The sequence below is a fragment of the Eriocheir sinensis genome, chromosome 23 (genome assembly GCF_024679095.1).
Source record: "Eriocheir sinensis breed Jianghai 21 chromosome 23, ASM2467909v1, whole genome shotgun sequence".
NCBI lineage: Eukaryota > Metazoa > Arthropoda > Malacostraca > Decapoda > Varunidae > Eriocheir > Eriocheir sinensis.
In genome coordinates this window covers 13944940-13962520 of record NC_066531.1, presented here as the reverse complement: position 1 = coordinate 13962520, position 17581 = coordinate 13944940, and the positions used below count along the sequence as shown (strand labels likewise).

Sequence of the window (17581 nt, the reverse complement as noted above, 5' to 3'; positions counted from 1 at the left end):
GATTGGATGAGCATCAGGCAGAAGACAGAGCAGAATAGAGGAGACCCATAAAGCATCCAACCGCTCAGGAAGAGTGAAAACGGACGTTAAACGAAATTATGATGATGATGATATCTCATAATAGAAGAAGAAAATAACAGAACTAAGAACATTAAGTGACCTTGGATACGTTCAGTTCACTCCCGACGCAGTAAAGTTACTGTCAGTGGAAATGGAGTTGATCGTTTCCGCACTGACTACTTCTGCGGGGAGGCTGTTCCAGCGGCGGACGACTCTGTTCGAGGAAGGAAGTATGGAGGAGGGAGGGATGGGAGCGAGAGTTTTTATTATTTTCGTTAATCTTTGTTCTCTCGTTCCATCTCATCCTTCCACATGCTCACTGCCACATATAATTCACTGCTCTGTTACTTAACTTAAATTGCTGATCATTTCACTTTACTTTCAGATTAAATAAGTTAACTTCCTCTGCATTGCGCCACGTAGGGCTACAGCAGACGCTTTTAAAATTAGGAACAGCAGACGCTTTTAAAATTAGGAACAGCAGACGCATTATAAATTAGGAACAGCAGACGCATTATAAATTAGGAACAGCAGACGCTTTTAAAATTAGGAACAGCAGATGCATTATAAATTAGGAACAGCAGACGCATTATAAATTAGGAACAGCAGACGCTTTTAAAATTAGGAACAGCAGATGCATTATAAATTAGGAACAGCAGACGCATTATAAATTAGGAACAGCAGACGCATTTAAAATTAGGATGAGTAATCACTTAAATTAACTTGAGAAACAAACAAAGATTAACATGATTCTGAGGGGAAGTAGGCACCCGTTTATTATATATATACACATGTCTGTACATCATCAAGACCCCAAGACCCAGACCAAGCATTCCTAAACGTATACTATAGTCGCAGCACACGAGTCTGAGGTCTTCGTTATCGTGTTCTGGCAACTTGCCATTACACATGCACACACACATACATCTACATAATCAGCGACCTAATTTTTTTTTTACAACAGAGGAGTGGCCGAAAGATAGAGAAGAGCTGTGTGGGTGGAGCCCCCCACACGTGCGATGCATACTCCATACGAGGGCGGACAAGGCCCTTGTATATGGATAGCAGCGGTGCGGGGCAGAAGAACTGGAGGAGACGATACAGAACGCCCAACCTCGAGGAAGCTGATTTAGTGAGAGAAGATATGAGAAGTTTCCAGTTAAGATTTTGAGTTAAGGATAGACCGAGGATATTTAGTTCTGAAGAATTATAAGGTGACAGCTGAGTGTAGTTGAAGAATAGGGGATAGGTGTTTGGAAGATTGTGTCGAGTTGAAAGGTGGATAAATTGGGTTTTTGAGGCATTGAAGGACACAAAAACCCAAAGGTTCCTTTTATCCCAATCGGAGATGATAGCAAGGTCTGAGGTTAAGGATTCTGCAGCCTCAGTCTTATAAACTAAAACAGATTTTTACGACAATTTCAATAATATGATTAATACAGACAAATGTGCCCTATGCGTAGACTATCATATAACATCGTAGACGCCATGATACCACGATAATTCACACCTCAGTCTCGGGTGCCGCGACGAGAGCCAAGGCTGTTACACAGAGACGGCCTTGGCACAGCACCACTATAACTCCTCCTCTTCATCTCCCTCCTTTCCCTTCCCTCCTCTTCCTCCTCACTCAGGCTTATTGATGCGGAAGACGAAGACGAGACCCTCCTTGTCACAGAAATAGTTTGGGACGATGCGCCGCTCCACCTGAAGGAATTATGGCCATCATCATCATCATCAGCCTCATATATTTACCAACTTCCGACTTCAAATATGTCTCCTGGGGCTCAATAACTAGATTAATTTATATCTATCGTTTAAACAGTGAATTCCTGATGTTTCTTGGCAATAGTTAGGTGTCAAAAAACGGTAAATACTATGCTCTGAGTACGATAATCTGGCAACGGTGATCCCTACCTTCTTCCACTTCCCGTCCGCCTCCAGCTGGTCCATGTAAGGCTCCAGCTTGTCCTTGTAGGAAGGCACGGTCTGTAGGAACTCATGGCGCATCACGATGATCACGAAGCCTCCTGGAGTGCCGGAGAGGAGGAAATCAGTTAATCATTGGGGCATACGCTAGGGGGCGCGTTGTCTAGCCCACCCTAGGGAGACCGCCTCAAGGTTTACTCCAGGCAAATATGAAGTCTCTATGTAGGCTCTTTCCCATCCTAAACGGCGCCTAAGTCCGCCCGTTTGAAAGGCCTCTCGTAAAAGTTGCTGGGATTACCATGAACTGTTTTGCGATCCTATAGTAGGAGTAGGTAGGAAGAAACCTACCGAACGGGTGTGACCTATTCTCGGTGAGGATATATGGGAAGCGAGGAGGGTGCTGAAGCCCTCCAAAGACCATGTCCTCACTAACCGTTTCCCTTTTGTCTCATCAACACCAGAGAGCAGTTCAGCATGCTCTCTAAAGACAGTTCCTCTCTCTTTCTACACCACACTACATTCACACAACACACACACCTTGAAACCTTGAACCTCCTCCTTATCAATTTCTGCAACATTCGTGGTCTTCGTTCTAATTTTCATACTGTGGAACACCATCTCTCCTCCTCTAAACCTTATTTTCTCTTCCTCACCGAAACACAGGTTACTGAGGCTACTGACAGCAACTTCTACTCTGTTCCCTCCTACTATCTCTATCCTAAATTTTAATCCTAAGCTGGATGTTGCGCCTACGTGCGCAACGACATCACTTGCTCTCGTGCCCACGACCTTGACTCTTCTGAATTTTCCACCATCTGGCTAAGACTTTATTGTCATTCTATTACTAAATACATCTGTGCTGTTTATCTCTCACCTAACTCTACTAACTATGTAAATTTTTTTGACTATTTGAATTCTAAAGTGGAGCACATCTTGACTCACTCTCCCTTCGCTGAAATCTCCATCATGGGTGATTTGAATGTTCACCACCAGCTTTGGCTCTCATCCTCTTTCACAGACCAGCCTGGTGAACAAGCCTACAACTTTGCTCTCCTCAACGACCTAGAGCAGTTGGTTCAGCACCCTACACGTATTCCCGACCGTTTTGGAGACAGGCCCAACATTCTAGACCTCTTCCTTACCTCTAATCCTTTTGCTTACTCTGTCAAACTGTTCTCTCCGTTGGGTTCCTCCGACCATAACCTTATTTCTGTTTCCTGTCCTATCGCTCCTGTACATCCTCTGGACCCACCGAAGAGGCGATGCTTCTGGCATTTTGCTTCAGCTCGGTGGGACGACCTTGTTATAGTAATTGTAGTATATCAATGGAAAAAAAACACGACAGATAGATCACGCCACCTTGTAGGAATGTCAGCTGTCAGTGTTTACCATCTCAGTTTGTATACAAAGCATTTCATCAAGCTTAGAGGTCACCTTGACATACGTGACCAATTGTAACTTTATTATTTTCCACTCTGTAACTCGTCACTCCTTCGAGAGAGCTTGCACGACACACACCTAGCGTCTCTTCTCTCTCACCCACGCTACGCTGTATCTTAGGTTAAGAATATATTTCTTCTAAGACAGCAAGAGTTTCCCTTCACGCCCGCAAGTCCCCGCAACCAAGCGTTCACCGGTGGCAGACGGTGTCCCAACGCGCCCGAGCCCTTCGCTACCTAGTTGTCCTACAAGAGCTCCAAGTCACAAGAACTCACCAACAAATCCGGGGACAGGCGTAGAAGGAAGGAAGGAGTCAAAATCCCTGCTACAGGCCAACTACAGGCCTACGCACTTCTACAAGCTCTCTACAGGCCAACAACCAGCCACTCCCAGCTCACTCCAAGCCCTCCGTGGTACGCAGAAGGAGGCACTCCCCGCAGAGCCCACAAGCTCCAAGCAACACAGCGGCAACACCGCCGCTGCCGGGAGCATCGGCCCAAACCTCTTCCGGCAAACAGTCAACCAGGGCAAACGCGGACATCTCCCGGTGACTGCAAGCAGTACCCACCACCGTTAGTACAAGGGGCATTCTCAAGAGGTTACACACCCAGGTTGCCATATCTACAACCGCTGCCCCCACAACTCTCAAAATAACAAGAGCATCGCATCCGTCCTACGTCTGGCAGCAGTGTTCCGGCGCCCGCCCTGCCACGCACCTGCCCGACTATATCGTCAGCAGTTTCCAGCAGCCATTACGGGGGTCAGTCTCCATGCCATCAGTCAACCTTCCACGCGCTCCTGCCGCGGCCAAGGTCTTCCAACGCAACTCCAAAGGCTCCAGGTACCCCATGAGCGACGACATCCTTCGTCACCAGCTCTACGTCAGCTGAATATTCTCGGTATTGTACCTGTTCCAAATATTTTCACAAGTGCAAACTCAGCAAAATTGCATCAGAGGCACGACTCTTTTATTTATGTGTATCTAACACTGTTAATCAGTCGTAATTGTGAGAGTAACGATCATTTGCATACGGTATTGATCCTTCTTGTTGTCTGTTAGCGGTAAAACTGTGATTTCCCTGCTCTAATTCAAACTTTCTTAGTGTGCCCTTGCTCCGTTTTCTCTTCGCCGTTCGGGAGAACCCCGCACTTTAAGGGCATGCTCACTTATTTCTCCTAACCAAATAACGGCTGCGTTATTGGGTCATTATTTCATATAACCATAACATTATAACATTACATTATAACCTGACATTATAACCTTAACTTTCTATTACGTCTAACGGCCACCTTGCTTACCATCCCTTCTTGTTTTTAGGGGTACGGCGCAAACTTTTAACTCAGACGCGTTACGTTAATATTTACAGCAATTAAAATATGCTCATATATTGTAACTGATTTAAGCCATAATATGAACAAAAACACTCTCGCTAAACTCGGTGACACCTTTAAACAGTTAACGAGTCCCTCAGGTAAGGAGGAAGTGGAACACGGTTCAGGCACCAATGATCTTAATGTTGTAAATTTACGTTCAGGTACTCAGTATTCCTCAATTCCAAACAGGGACCCTTCACCTCCGGGTTCTTCGGGATACTTAACCCCCACTCAACCGGTCACAATGCCTACCAATCCCCCCCCCCCCTCCACCGATTCGGGTCATTCCAACTCACGCCAGTTTTCGACAGTTCTCCGGCAGCGAGTCAGATTATTCGGCGAGACAGTTCCTAGATCTATGTGAGTCTGCCATCGTAAATTCCTCCATTACGGAAGATCATGATAAAATTGCATTCATTCGGTCCGGGTTACTACCAGGCTCTCGGGCACTAAATTTGATGCAGTCCTCAGCGTTTGCTTCGGTGGACATTGGAGTAAACTATGAGATTTTTAAAAGGAATTTCATAAAAATCTTCGGAGGCGGGAGTAAACCAAGCTTCGTTAGACAGATCGCACACACGGTTGAGCCCCTCCAAAAAAAAAAATCCTCAACAAAGCCGATTTGGGACGCCATGACTGTGGCAAATCAGCTGGCGGTTGATTGTGTCAAAAGTCTAGAAGACGCGCAATGGCTCTCAGGGGGCAGTATGCAAAAACACCAGGTGAAGACAGTCTTCGAGTTGCTTTTTTACTTATTTCATATTTCAGAGAAGAACCGCCGTTCTGCCCTTTCCTTGACCTTCAAACCGGGCGGGAAGTTGGTTGACTTCGTCTCAGAGTTAGAAGTCAAGGTTCAAGAACACACTCACCATCAACCCCTCGCAACTGCCGCAGCATTGCAGGCACAAAGTAAGGCATCTCTCACCTGTAGTTTTTGCAAACAATCAGGACATTCCGAGAATTCTTGCTTCGCGAAACGTAGGGACTCAACACACTCAAGACAGGGATCTGATAGGAGATCAGGAGGTTACAGGGGTGGCCATCACTCATCACACAGGAACCCTAGGCCAAACCATCAGCGGAAGGCTGCCTTTTGCCATGTCCACGGGAATTGTTTTCATGATTCAGACAGTTGTTATGCAATACAAAAGGCCAAGGAGGAACAGAAGAACAAGTCCTCGGCGGACAGTAAACCACACTCCTCCTCTTCTCAGAATAAAAAGGCATGACTTTGTGACAGCCCCAAGGCGTACATCCAAGTATCCCATAAGGAAGATACTAATTGGGAGCAACTTGACTCAGTCACTGCCGCCTTGGGACAGACAAGCATAATTGCCCTCCCTTGCAAGGTGGGCAAAATTTCACTCACCTTAGCGGTAGACACAGGTGCAACAGTCAATGCAATCTCAGACTCCGCTTACAGGTCACTGACACGACAGGCGAGAGGGGGAAATTGGCCGCTCCAAGAGAACGATCTGAATGTGGTAGGCGTGACAGGCACCACTTTGGGAATCCTTGGGCGAGTACCACTAACAGTCAGCTTACATGAAAAGGTATGTTCCTTTCGATATTTATTTTATGTATCTAGCAGGTTTGCTTTACCTGTGGATGGGATCTTAGGATTAAACACCATGAAAGACCTGCACATAACCATAAACCCTGAAAGCAACGCGATCGTGTATCAAGGACGACGCATACAGGGGATGGTAAATCCATCGCCTATGTCACCTGTAATCCCGCCCTCAGAGGGGGAAAATGACCAACCCACCACAGACTCAGGGTCTCCCACCGCCCAAGTGTCACCTCTTACGGTCAAACCACACGAAAACATTACAGACTTGTGGCGGACAGTAACGGCAGTCGTAGAAGGTCCTCAAGTAGTTCCGGATCGTGCTGCAAAACTTGTTAAAGTCCGGTTACCTAACGGTCCTCCATTTGGCAGTGATGTGTGTATCGACGGAGCACCACACATACACCGGGTGACGGTGGAGGTAACTCTCGCGATAGTCAAAGAGGGAGGTATTGCAGAGGCATTGGTAATAAACACGTCAGGATCCCCTGTATCCTTAAAACACGGGGTTAGATTATGCCAGTGTCTAGTGTATGGGAAAAATGTAGCCCCGGAACCAGCTGCATACCCTTCAGCCCAAGCCTCAGGCATAACCTCGGCGTGTCAGGCTTCTCCCGAACAAGACACAGCTAATTTAGAGGCATTCCTAAAAGTTGCACACAATTCCGAAATTAAGCCAACCTTAGTCCGGCTGCTGGAACATTATAGGGGGGCGCTTGCTCTACCAGGCGAGCCGCTTGGAGTTACGCAGTGTGCTGAACACAATCACATTAAGTTAAAACCCAATACCAATCCTGTATATATCAATGCATACAAGCTCCCCCCACAGTCAGAGGGAAGTAGTGCAGCAACTTATATCTGATATGTTAGAAAAAGGTGTCATCAAAGAATCGAACTCCCCGTGGAATTCACCCTTGTTTCTGGTTCCAAAGAAAGACGGTTCTTATCGTCCTGTGATTGATTTCCGGCGTGTGAACAACGCGACCGTGGATGATCATTTTCCGTTTCCCGTTCTTAGAGATCTTCTGATGTGTCTCGGTAGAGGAAATAAAGTCTTTACGAGTCTAGATCTGGTCAGTGGCTACTGGCAACTGCCTATGGCCCCCGAGTCCCGTGAAATAACGACTTTCAGCACGCTTCATGGACACTATGAGTGGACGATGATTCCGTTCGGGCTCAAAGGAGCTCCCTTGACCTTCCAAAGACAATGAACTGTATTTTTGGTGACTTGCTGGGCAACTGTTTATGTGTATTTAGACGACATCATTATAGCAAGTAAAGACGTGCATGCACACATGGCAACACTAAAAGCAGTCCTACACAGACTTCAAGAGGTCGGATTAAAGCTCAAACTCACCAAATGTGAATTCTTAAAGCCTCGGATCAAGTTCTTGGGGCATGTCGTGGACGAATTCGGCATCCACACAGTGGACGACAAAATAAAGGCTATTGCCGAGTTCCCTCAGCCAACGTCTGCGGACAAGGTACGGTCTTTCTTGGGCGTCGCAGGTTATTACCGGCCTTTCATAATGGACTTCGCAGCACGCGCGAGTCCCCTAACCCATCTTTTAAAGAAAGACGTACCATTTCAGTGCCTCCCAGCTCAACAAACGAGTTTTGAGGATTTAAAGAAAGCGCTTACACAGGCTCCGGTCCTTGTCTTTCCGGATTTCAAGGACCCCTTTCAGCTTTGTACCGACGCTTCGGCTAGTGGACTAGGAGCCGCTCTGATGCAAACAGATAAGTCCGGCAAAAAGCATGTGATAGCGTTCGCCAGTCGAGTACTTACAGCTCCGGAAAAGAACTATTCTGTTACCCACCTAGAGGCTCTTGCCATTGTGTGGGCTCTGAAGCATTTTCGTGACATAGTGATGGGGTGCAAAATTGTGGTGTATACGGACCACGCGGCCATATCTGATCTTTTCAAGGGAAAAAACCTACACGGTCGTCTGGCAAGATGGTTCTTAACGATCCAAGCATACAATCCGGAGATAAAATATATCATCGGGAAAACAAATGTGGTCGCAGATGCCTTATCTCGGAATATTCCGATAGGCGCGATTACCACCCCAGAGGTCATCCACAACTTCACACACACAAGACGCTATCTGTCACCAGACGAAAATTCTACTGGCTCACATTACGGGTTGATGTAGAAAAACATGTCGCACATTGCGTCGTTTGTGCTAAGCACAAGGGGTCCGTCAAAGAGTCAGCACCTATATTGCAATACCCAGTACCAGAGGCGTCATGGGATGTTGTTAATATAGACTTATTACAGCTCCCCCAGAGCCAACATGGTTCGCGCTACTTATTGGTGTGCGTTGACCAGTTCTCTAGGTTTCTAGTTCTAGCGCCTCTCAAGGACAAGACAGCCACACGCGTGGCCCATGCCCTCGTGACTCACGTGTTGTGTCCACATTCGTCTCCTCGAAGTCTTTTGAGTGACAATGGCACCGAGTTTAGGAACACAGTATTGAGCGAAATATGCGCTCAGTTAAAATCTCGCAATTATTCATCACAGCTTACCACCCAGCTGCTAATGGGTTGGCGGAGAGGGCTAATAGGAAAATCTTACAGGTCCTCAGGCCTATCGTGAACGATCTCCACGATAACTGGGAGGCTTGGCTATCGCACCTAGCCGCTTCCATAAATACGTCGGTAAACGACTCTACGGGGAAGTCTCCCTACCACATCTTACATGGGGTGGAGAAACGTCTTCCGTACGACTTCCTAAGAAAACCACACCAACCTTTCTACAACATAGATAAGTACGCGCAACAGCAGATGCATATGTTTTCCAAGATACACTCAGAGGTTAGGTGTACGTTAAACGCTATAAAGGTTGAAATGATGTCAAAACAAAACAAACAGGCCGTCCCGGTGGAATTAAAAGAGGGTGACACAGTCATGATTAAGCAAGCGGAAAGAAGTTCAAAACTGGGGGTAAAATTTGTGGGTCCTTACCGTGTTGTTCGGAATGTCAGGGGAAATAGGTTCGAGGTTCTTGAGTCAAATAGTGGAGTTAGTCTAGAAGTTCACAGTGATCGTCTGAAAGTAATTCCCTCACCCTTGGACCTTGATATTGGTAATTCCCCCTCAGAGTCAAATGTTCAACAAGATAATCCCAACACCCATAGCTATAACTTGAGACCACGAGTTTAAATACTTCATTCCCACCACTTTCAGATCATGATGTTGCGTTTTGTGATCATCTTGTTGTACCTCGGCTCCCTGCTTGCAACGACACCCATCCACCTGAAGCCTGGCGCCCTCACGGCACACACAGGAGAGGTCTTCCTTAAAGAAGATGTGCTCCTCGTAAAATATCCATATACTTCCTTGACCAACACCACAGACAATCAGGATAGTCTCAGAAAAACTAGTCGGTATGGCAGACGCCATACGGGCAACGAAGACTAGGGAATCAAAGGCACCTTCTAGTACCAACTCTGAATATTTTTCAACTACTGGAGGATAGGATTCTGTTCTTACGGGGAAAAGTTGATGAGGTAGACATGGATTATTGTTTTCACTCAGTTCACTCTCGGGTAAAGAGGGGGTTGCTCAACATCGTTGGGTCCGCCTCAAGTTCCTCTTCGGTACGGCAACCGACGAGGTCGTGCACGATTTGCGGGACCACTACGCTCATGTACTTCCCTTTGCTTCCCGAAATCGCAGGGTGATCAACGCCAATTGTAGAAAACTTGCGCGATTGCATACTCACATTGAGGAACTGCTAGAGCAAACAAATAAGATGGCAGAGGTTATCAACATAGTTGTCAAGCAGATCGACCAGGTGAATCAGTTTCTCCTCCTAGATCAGGCCTTGCATGGACTGGAAAACGTCATTAACTCTGTCGCAACGGCAAATCAGCAGGTTATTAGCAACATGGTAGATGCAGCGCACGGTAGAGTCGCACCTGCCTTGTTCCCTCTACACGATTTGAGAACGACTATCCATATCGGGTATCAAAATTATAGTCTCAAGCCTTTATTCACCCCAGACATGAGTCAATATTTTTACCCCTTGATAGTGTCCAGCCTCACGCCCGATGCCATAATCATTCATGTTCCATTTCAGACGGCGGACGTGTTTGAGGCCCATGAAATTGTTCCATTTCCCTTTTACGCCAAGGACAGTGTGTTAGCCCTGGACACGTACCCGTCTCTTGTCTTAATCGCGGAGGATTTCGCTCTGTATTCAACGGGTAGCTACTCACTCTTGCAATATTGCAAGGAGACGGTCTTCAGGCGATTCTATTGCTCTGCGTCTCTTTTTGCCTTCCTACCGGTCGGGGAGGAGTGTGCGAGATCGCCCTCACCCGGGTGAACGCGTCTGACGTTCTTTCCCTGTGCCCTTACAAGCAACTACCACCAACACCTGTTTTCCATAAGAACTTTCAGGGTCTGCAATATTTCTATTTTCCTCAGTCCTTCTATGTATCGGTAATCTGCCCGGAGGGTACCACTTATCAACGGGTTACTGGTCACTATGCCATAGCGGAAGCATGCTATATCCGCTCCACTAACATAACAACGTACCCGTCCCGGATCCGTCTGGTGTTCATGGCCAATATTTCCCATCGAGTGTTTCCTCTGCGGTCTCTCGATAACATTCACTTCTCCAGCATCTCTTATGTGACTAGTTCCCTTCATTCATTATCTTTCGCAAACTAAACAGAGTTTGCAGAAACCCTGAAGGAAACGCTGCCTGAATACTTGCACCTCACCTACTTGTACCCTGGAATTTTTGTGCCAATGTTTCTGATGTTCGTCAGTCTCGTCGTCGTGTGCTACCTTATTAGGAAGAACTCTGTCCTGCATGATTATTTGGTTGTTCAGACGAGGCGACAGGATGCAGGGAAACCCCTGGCTAAGTAGTTTTTTTTTTCTCACGCAAGAAAAAAGGAAAGAAATGTGTCATTTCTCCTGCTCCTGTACCATAACATTGTACTATGTTCCCACCTTTTGTTGTTCTTCTTATTATTTTTTGGAAGCTGGATGAGCATTTCATGTTCTGTCACTATGCCACTTGTTAACTACAGATACTTGTGTCTTTATGTTTCTCCATTTAGAGATTATTTCTCTGATTTATGTCGCACCCGCTGGTGTTACCTCTCATTATTTATGTCATTACTACACGAGTATTCCTGCTTAGCCATTGTTTTCATATACTTGTCCCATAAGCAGTCTGCTCAACATGTTCACACTATATCGGGTCCACTACTAATTAGATTTTTGGGGGGGTGTCGCGAGGTCGCGATCAGCGGTAGGTGACCGAGCAGTGTTATAGTAATTGTAGTATATCAATGTATTATTATTATTATTACTTATTATCACCACGGATTAGGCATGCAATATCAATGGAAAAAATCCACGACAGATAGATCACGCCACCTTGTAGGAATGTCAGCTGTCAGTGTTTACCATCTCAGTTTGTATACAAAGCATTTCATCAAGCTTAGAGGTCACCTTGACATACGTGACCAATTGTAACTTCATTATTTTCCACTCTGTAACTCGTCACTCCTTCGAGAGAGCTCGCACGACACACACCTAGCGTCTCGTCTCTCTCACCCACGTTACGCTGTATCTTAGGGTAAGAATATATTTCTTCTATGACAGCAAGAGTTTCCCTTCACGCCCGCAAGTCCCCGCAACCAAGCGTTACACCGTTATAACCTGAGGATGTACTTTTCCGATTTCCCGTGGAATGATTACTGCCTCCAGGAGAGAGACCCCTCTGTGTGTGCCCAGCGCATCTCAGAGGTGATTGTCTCTGGAATGGAGGCATACATTCCACGTTCTTTTTTTACTCCTCATACTAAAAATCCTTGGTTTAATCGTGCTTGTTCTCGTGCTATTAAAGATAGAGAGGCAGCTCACAAAAAGTTCCAGAGCCTTCGAACTCCCGCTAACTATGGCTTTTAAATTTCAGCCCGGAATTGGGCCAAATCTATTCTCTGACTTACCAAAACTGCTTTAATCAACAGAAAATGTCAACACCTTGCTTCTTCTAATTCTTCTCGTGACTTCTGGCATCTAGCCAAAAATGTCTCCTCCAATTTCACTTCTTACTCTTTCCCTCCTTTCCTTAACCCTGACGGCAGCACTGCCGTCTCATCTGTCTCTAAGGCTCAAACTTTCTGTAAGAACTCCACCCTGGACGATTCTGGGCATATTCCTCCTACTCACCCCCCCCTCTGACTCCTTTATGCCCGTTATTAAGATTCTTCCAAATGATGTTTTCTATGCCCTCTCTGGCCTCAACTTTCAGAAGGCTTATGGACCTGATGGAGTCTCCTATTGTCCTTAAAAACTATGCTTCCGTGCTGACACCCTGCCTGGTCAAACTCTTTCGTCTCTGTCTATCAATATCTACCTATCCTTCCTGCTGGAAGTATGCCTTTGTACAGCCTGTGCCTAAGAAGGGTGACCGTTCCAATCACACAAACTACCGCCCTATAGCTTTACTTTCATGTATATGTAAAGGTTTTGAATCAATCCTTAACCGGAAGATTCAAAAGCACCTTTCCACTTCCAACCTTCTATCTGATCGCCAGTATGGGTTCCGCAATGGGCGTTCTACTGGCGATCTTCTTGCTCTCTTAACTGACTCTTGGTCATCCTCTTTTAGCCATTTCGGTGAAACTTTCTCAGTTGCGCTAGACATATCGAAAGCCTTCGATAGAGTCTGGCACAAGTCTTACTTTCTAAACTGCCCTCTTCAGATTCTATCCTCTCTCTGTTCCATTATCTCCAGTTTCCTTTCCGGCCGTTGGATCTCTGCTGTGGTAGACGGTCACAGTTCTTCCCCTAAACCTATCAACAGTTGTGTTCCTAAGGGCTCTGTCCTATCAGCCACTCTCTTCTTGTTATTCATCAATGATCTTCTTTCAATAACAAACTGTCCTGTCCATTCATACACCGACGACTCCACTCTGCATTATTCAACTTCTTTCAATAGAAGCCCATCCCAACAGGAAGTACACGACTCCAGACTGGAGGCTGCAGAACCCTTAACCTCACACCTTGCAATCATTTCCGATTGGGGTAGAAGAAACCTTGTGTCCTTCAATGCCTCAAAAACTCAATTTCCCCACCTATCAACTCGACACAATCTTCCAAACACCTATCCGCTATTCTTCAACAACACTCAGCTGTCACCTTCTTCAACACTAAATATCCTCGGTCTATTCTTAACTCAAAATCTCAACTGAAACTTCATATTTCCACTCTCTAAATCAGCTTCCTCGAGGTTGGGCGTTCTGTATCGTCTCCCCTGCACAGTGTCCATATACAGGGCCTTGTCCGCCCTCGTATGGAGTATGCATTTCACGTGGGGGGGGTGCTCCACACACCTTTTCTAGACAGCGTGAAGTCTAAGGCTCTTGTCTCATCAGCTCCTCTTCCACTGATAGTTTTCGCTTTAATCTACTTATGCTCATCCCTATACTGTCCAAACCCCTTGTGCAAGATTTAAACAGCATCTTCACTCTTTCATCCCTCACGCTGGTAAACTCTGGAACAATCTTCTTTCAACTGTAATTCCTCCTGCCTACAACTTGAACTCTTTCAAGAGGAGGGTATCAGGACACCTCTCCTCCCGAAATTGACCTCTCTTTCGGCCACCTCTTTTGATTTTCTTTTTCTCAGGAGCAGCGAGTAGCGGGCTTTTTTTTATATTATTGTTTTTTTTGTGCCATTGAGCTGTCTCCTTTTTTGTAAAAACACTTTCACACTCACACTCACTCACGCACGCACGCACGCACGCACGCAGGCTCACTTACTCACTCACCGTTCTTTGCGACGCGCACAACGTCGTCGAGGCCACTGTGTGAGATGTGACCTTCGCCCATACCGCCCGAGGTGACCACCAGGTCGTATGTGTCTGAGAGAGAGAGAGAGAGAGAGAGAGAGAGAGAGAGAGAGAGAGAGAGAGAGAGAGAGAGAGAGAGATGTAAAAGAAAAATACGTATATTAATCTTTACATATGAAACAACAACAATAACAATAATTCCACTCACACAACTCTCCTGGACAGAGTGGAGTCTAAGGCTCCTCGTCTCATCAGTTCTCCTCCTCTTACTGACAACCTTCTACCTCTTAATTAAATTCCGCCGGTATGTTGCCTCTTTTTCTCTCTTTTATCGTTTCTTCATGATGACTGCTCTTCTGAACTTGCTAACTGCATGCCTCCCTCCCTCCCGCGGTCCCGCTGCACACGACTTCCTACTCATGCTCATCCCTATACTATCCAAAACCCTTATGCAAGAGGTAAACTCTGGAACAACCTTCCTTCGTCTGTATTTCCCCCTGTCTATGACTTGACATATTTCAAGAAGTGTATCAAGACACCTTTCCTCTCGAAATTGACCTCTATTTTGGCTACTCGTTACTTTTATCTTTTATGGGAACGGCGAGTAGCAGGCTTTTTTTTGTACTCTTCTTGTTGCCCTTGAACCGTGTCCTTTGATGTAAAAAAAAAAAAAAAACTACTAATACCTTTGGGCACGGTGGAGTGTCCGCTGCCGAAAAACTCCAGGAAGTCGTTGGTATAGATGCCAGTCTCCCGCTGCTTCATCATGCCCTCCGACGGGTCCACAGCGTCTATGTGCCTGTGGGAGTGGCTGTAGTAGTTGTAGTAGTAGTAGTAGTAGAAGTTATAGCAGTAGTAGTAGTTGTTGGGAATCAGTAAATTTACCCTACCCAACAGTTAGGTCACTCGCAAAGTGAATAACACACCCGTCAGACAATCCCAAACAAACAAGTGCTTACCAGCTATTAGGTGGTGAAGGTATCCAACAAGCAACTCCAGACAGCCGAACAAATAATAATCCTACCGGATCCGTGTAGTAAAATCTGTCTGTCTCAAATAACTGCTGGGGGCACTTAGCTGAGAAGCGGGTTTCAAAAGACATTGCCGGGTGTAGTATCCCTCAGTCAGTTAATAGAAGGCACACTGCGTCCGATTTAATGGGTGGGCTGCAGTGCCTTGGTCTTTACTTTGTGAAGGCCGGTTTTGGAGGGAGAGAAAACCAACCACGTGGGTCTGAAGTGATATTTTTAATTTCTCTCGCCAGGTGGCGTGGCTTTCCTCTCTTTTCCATCGGTTAAATTATACTTGCTCTTTAATTTTAATTCAGCAAGAACAATTAGTTATTATTTCATGAAAGGAAACACTTCACTATTGTTATTCCTTTCATGGTAAATATGGTTAGTCTTAAGGCAGTGAATAAGTTGATTCTGTCTCGGTTTGGGAGCCGATGACCGAAGTATTCAAGTAACATCGAAGGCTTATTTGAGCTCAGACGATACTCATAGTTGGCTTGAACTCTCGGCCCGAGACTAGTTCCATAAGGGAAATATTTAATTTGTCAAGTCCCCCGGTTAACTGGCCTAATTCCTAACATAGTATAGTCTATCGATTTTAACTTGAGCCCTTGGGCGCGACACAAGGATTCCCCACGAGACCGCGCTGGTGCCACATCATTCCATTACTCTCCTCAGAGAGGGTGGCTATCTCTCTCTCTCTCTCTCTCTCTCTCTCTCTCTCTCTCTCTCTCTCTCTCTCTCTCTCTCTGCATGGCTGCGCAGGGCGCAAGAGTGAGATCTACTTCATTTGTCCATTGTGGCGTAACGTTGAATGGTGCGGCCTGGCGCCTGTTGCCAAGGTCCGTCAGGCGGCAAAGTTGCATGAGCCACGTTGCCAAGTGATATGGAAGGTTTACTGAGTCGTTGTATTTCCCTCTAGTCCTAGGTCGAGTGCCCCAGTCTGCGGGATCTGCGAGAGCAGTACCTCTCCCGGTGTCGTGATGTACATGATAATTTTTCCCTTTCCCTAATGCTGGGTGAAAAGGCGTTCACCCCTGGACATGACGTCATGGGGTATCTGCAGGAGATGGGCATCCTCCATCTCTTGTAGGGTCTCTTTATAGAAAGTTCTTTGTATTTCACTAATGCATTTTTAATAAACATTTTATTATATTTTAAACTAGTGCTATATCTGAATGGACCATTTCAAAACTATCTTCCTAATAACTTTTATCACCCTTAGATTATTTTAATTATTTGCCTTCCATTTTATTACTCCGGTGCCATATGACCAAGATGTTGCGGCGCCATGAAAGAAACTCTATATCAATCAATCAATCAATCCCTCTAATCCCAAGCCATTCATAACACCACGCAGTCGTATTATGAATGTATGTAAATTCCATAAATAGATAACGTACAAACTAACAGTGAGACAAAACGTTATGCGCAGGTCATCGCTAGATCTGTAAACAATGGGGGTTTCCCCGGGCCAAGTCACAGGGCTCAATTTTAAGTTAGAGTTGATGGACTATAGTAATGCCGCTCCTGCCCGCTCCCAGTTCCCACCCAGCGCCCCTGCCTCTACACAAGCTGCTGTAATTTCCAACACATCATCTTCATCTCTTGGCGTTAGACTCGTGTTGAGGCTGAGGCACTGGCAGGCAGGAGGCAGTGGACTGGAGGATATTTAAGTATGGTGACCGGACATCTCCCTGTCTGCGGCCCTGCGGCACCCACCTGAAGCCTTCCCGGTGGAGTTCGCGGCCCACGCAGCCCGTCCCAGCGGCCACGTCCAGCACCCTGGCCTTAGCTCGCCGCTCCGGGGGTACCCAACGCAGCCCCTCCTCCAGCGTGATGGCGGGGCCACGGTACCCGCCTTTCCAGATCATCTAAGGGGACGGGGAAGCGGGTGATTACAGGTGGGTACCCCAGGGGCCGCATCACTTCACTCCCGGACCTCAAGGAGTAGTCGCCGGTTTAACGCAAAATCATTCCAGCGATACCCCATGATTCTGCGTAGGCACTTGGTACCGAAGGCATCTCTCTCTCTCTCTCTCTCTCTCTCTCTCTCTCTCTCTCACCATCTCCTCGTAGTTCTCGGACCAATCGTTGTAACCGACCACCATCTCCTCCGGCATGACCCCCGGCCTGTGGACTTTCGCGATCATCCTCATTGCCACGTCGCCCCGACTGCCGCCCTCAGACATTATCCTGCAGCAGGGAAGAGACGGGAGAATCACAGGCAGGGCATGACTACAGTACAGTACAATTCCTTTATACATCCTTTATATATTTACAAAGGTAGGTACAGTTTTCTAACCCCGCGCCGCACTCCTCGCTGATTTGCCGGCTGGCTCTCAAGCTCCGCCCACCTCCATGGCAAGTGTG

The 17581-nt window shown here is 46.5% G+C and overlaps 1 protein-coding gene across 1 annotated transcript; it reads right to left on the bottom strand.

Moving 5' to 3' along the window:
* Positions 1-229: 229 nt before the first annotated feature.
* Positions 230-17055, bottom strand: LOC127002492 (uncharacterized). The gene is made up of 5 exons (XM_050868500.1): positions 16931-17055; positions 14882-14994; positions 14175-14267; positions 1978-2090; positions 230-1767 (listed from the first exon to the last, which is right to left on the bottom strand). The coding sequence occupies exons 2-5, from the start codon at positions 14961-14963 to the stop codon at positions 1687-1689; spliced, it is 369 nt and encodes a 122-aa protein (XP_050724457.1). The 5' UTR covers positions 14964-14994; positions 16931-17055; the 3' UTR covers positions 230-1686.
* Between the last annotated feature and the right edge of the window lie 526 nt (positions 17056-17581).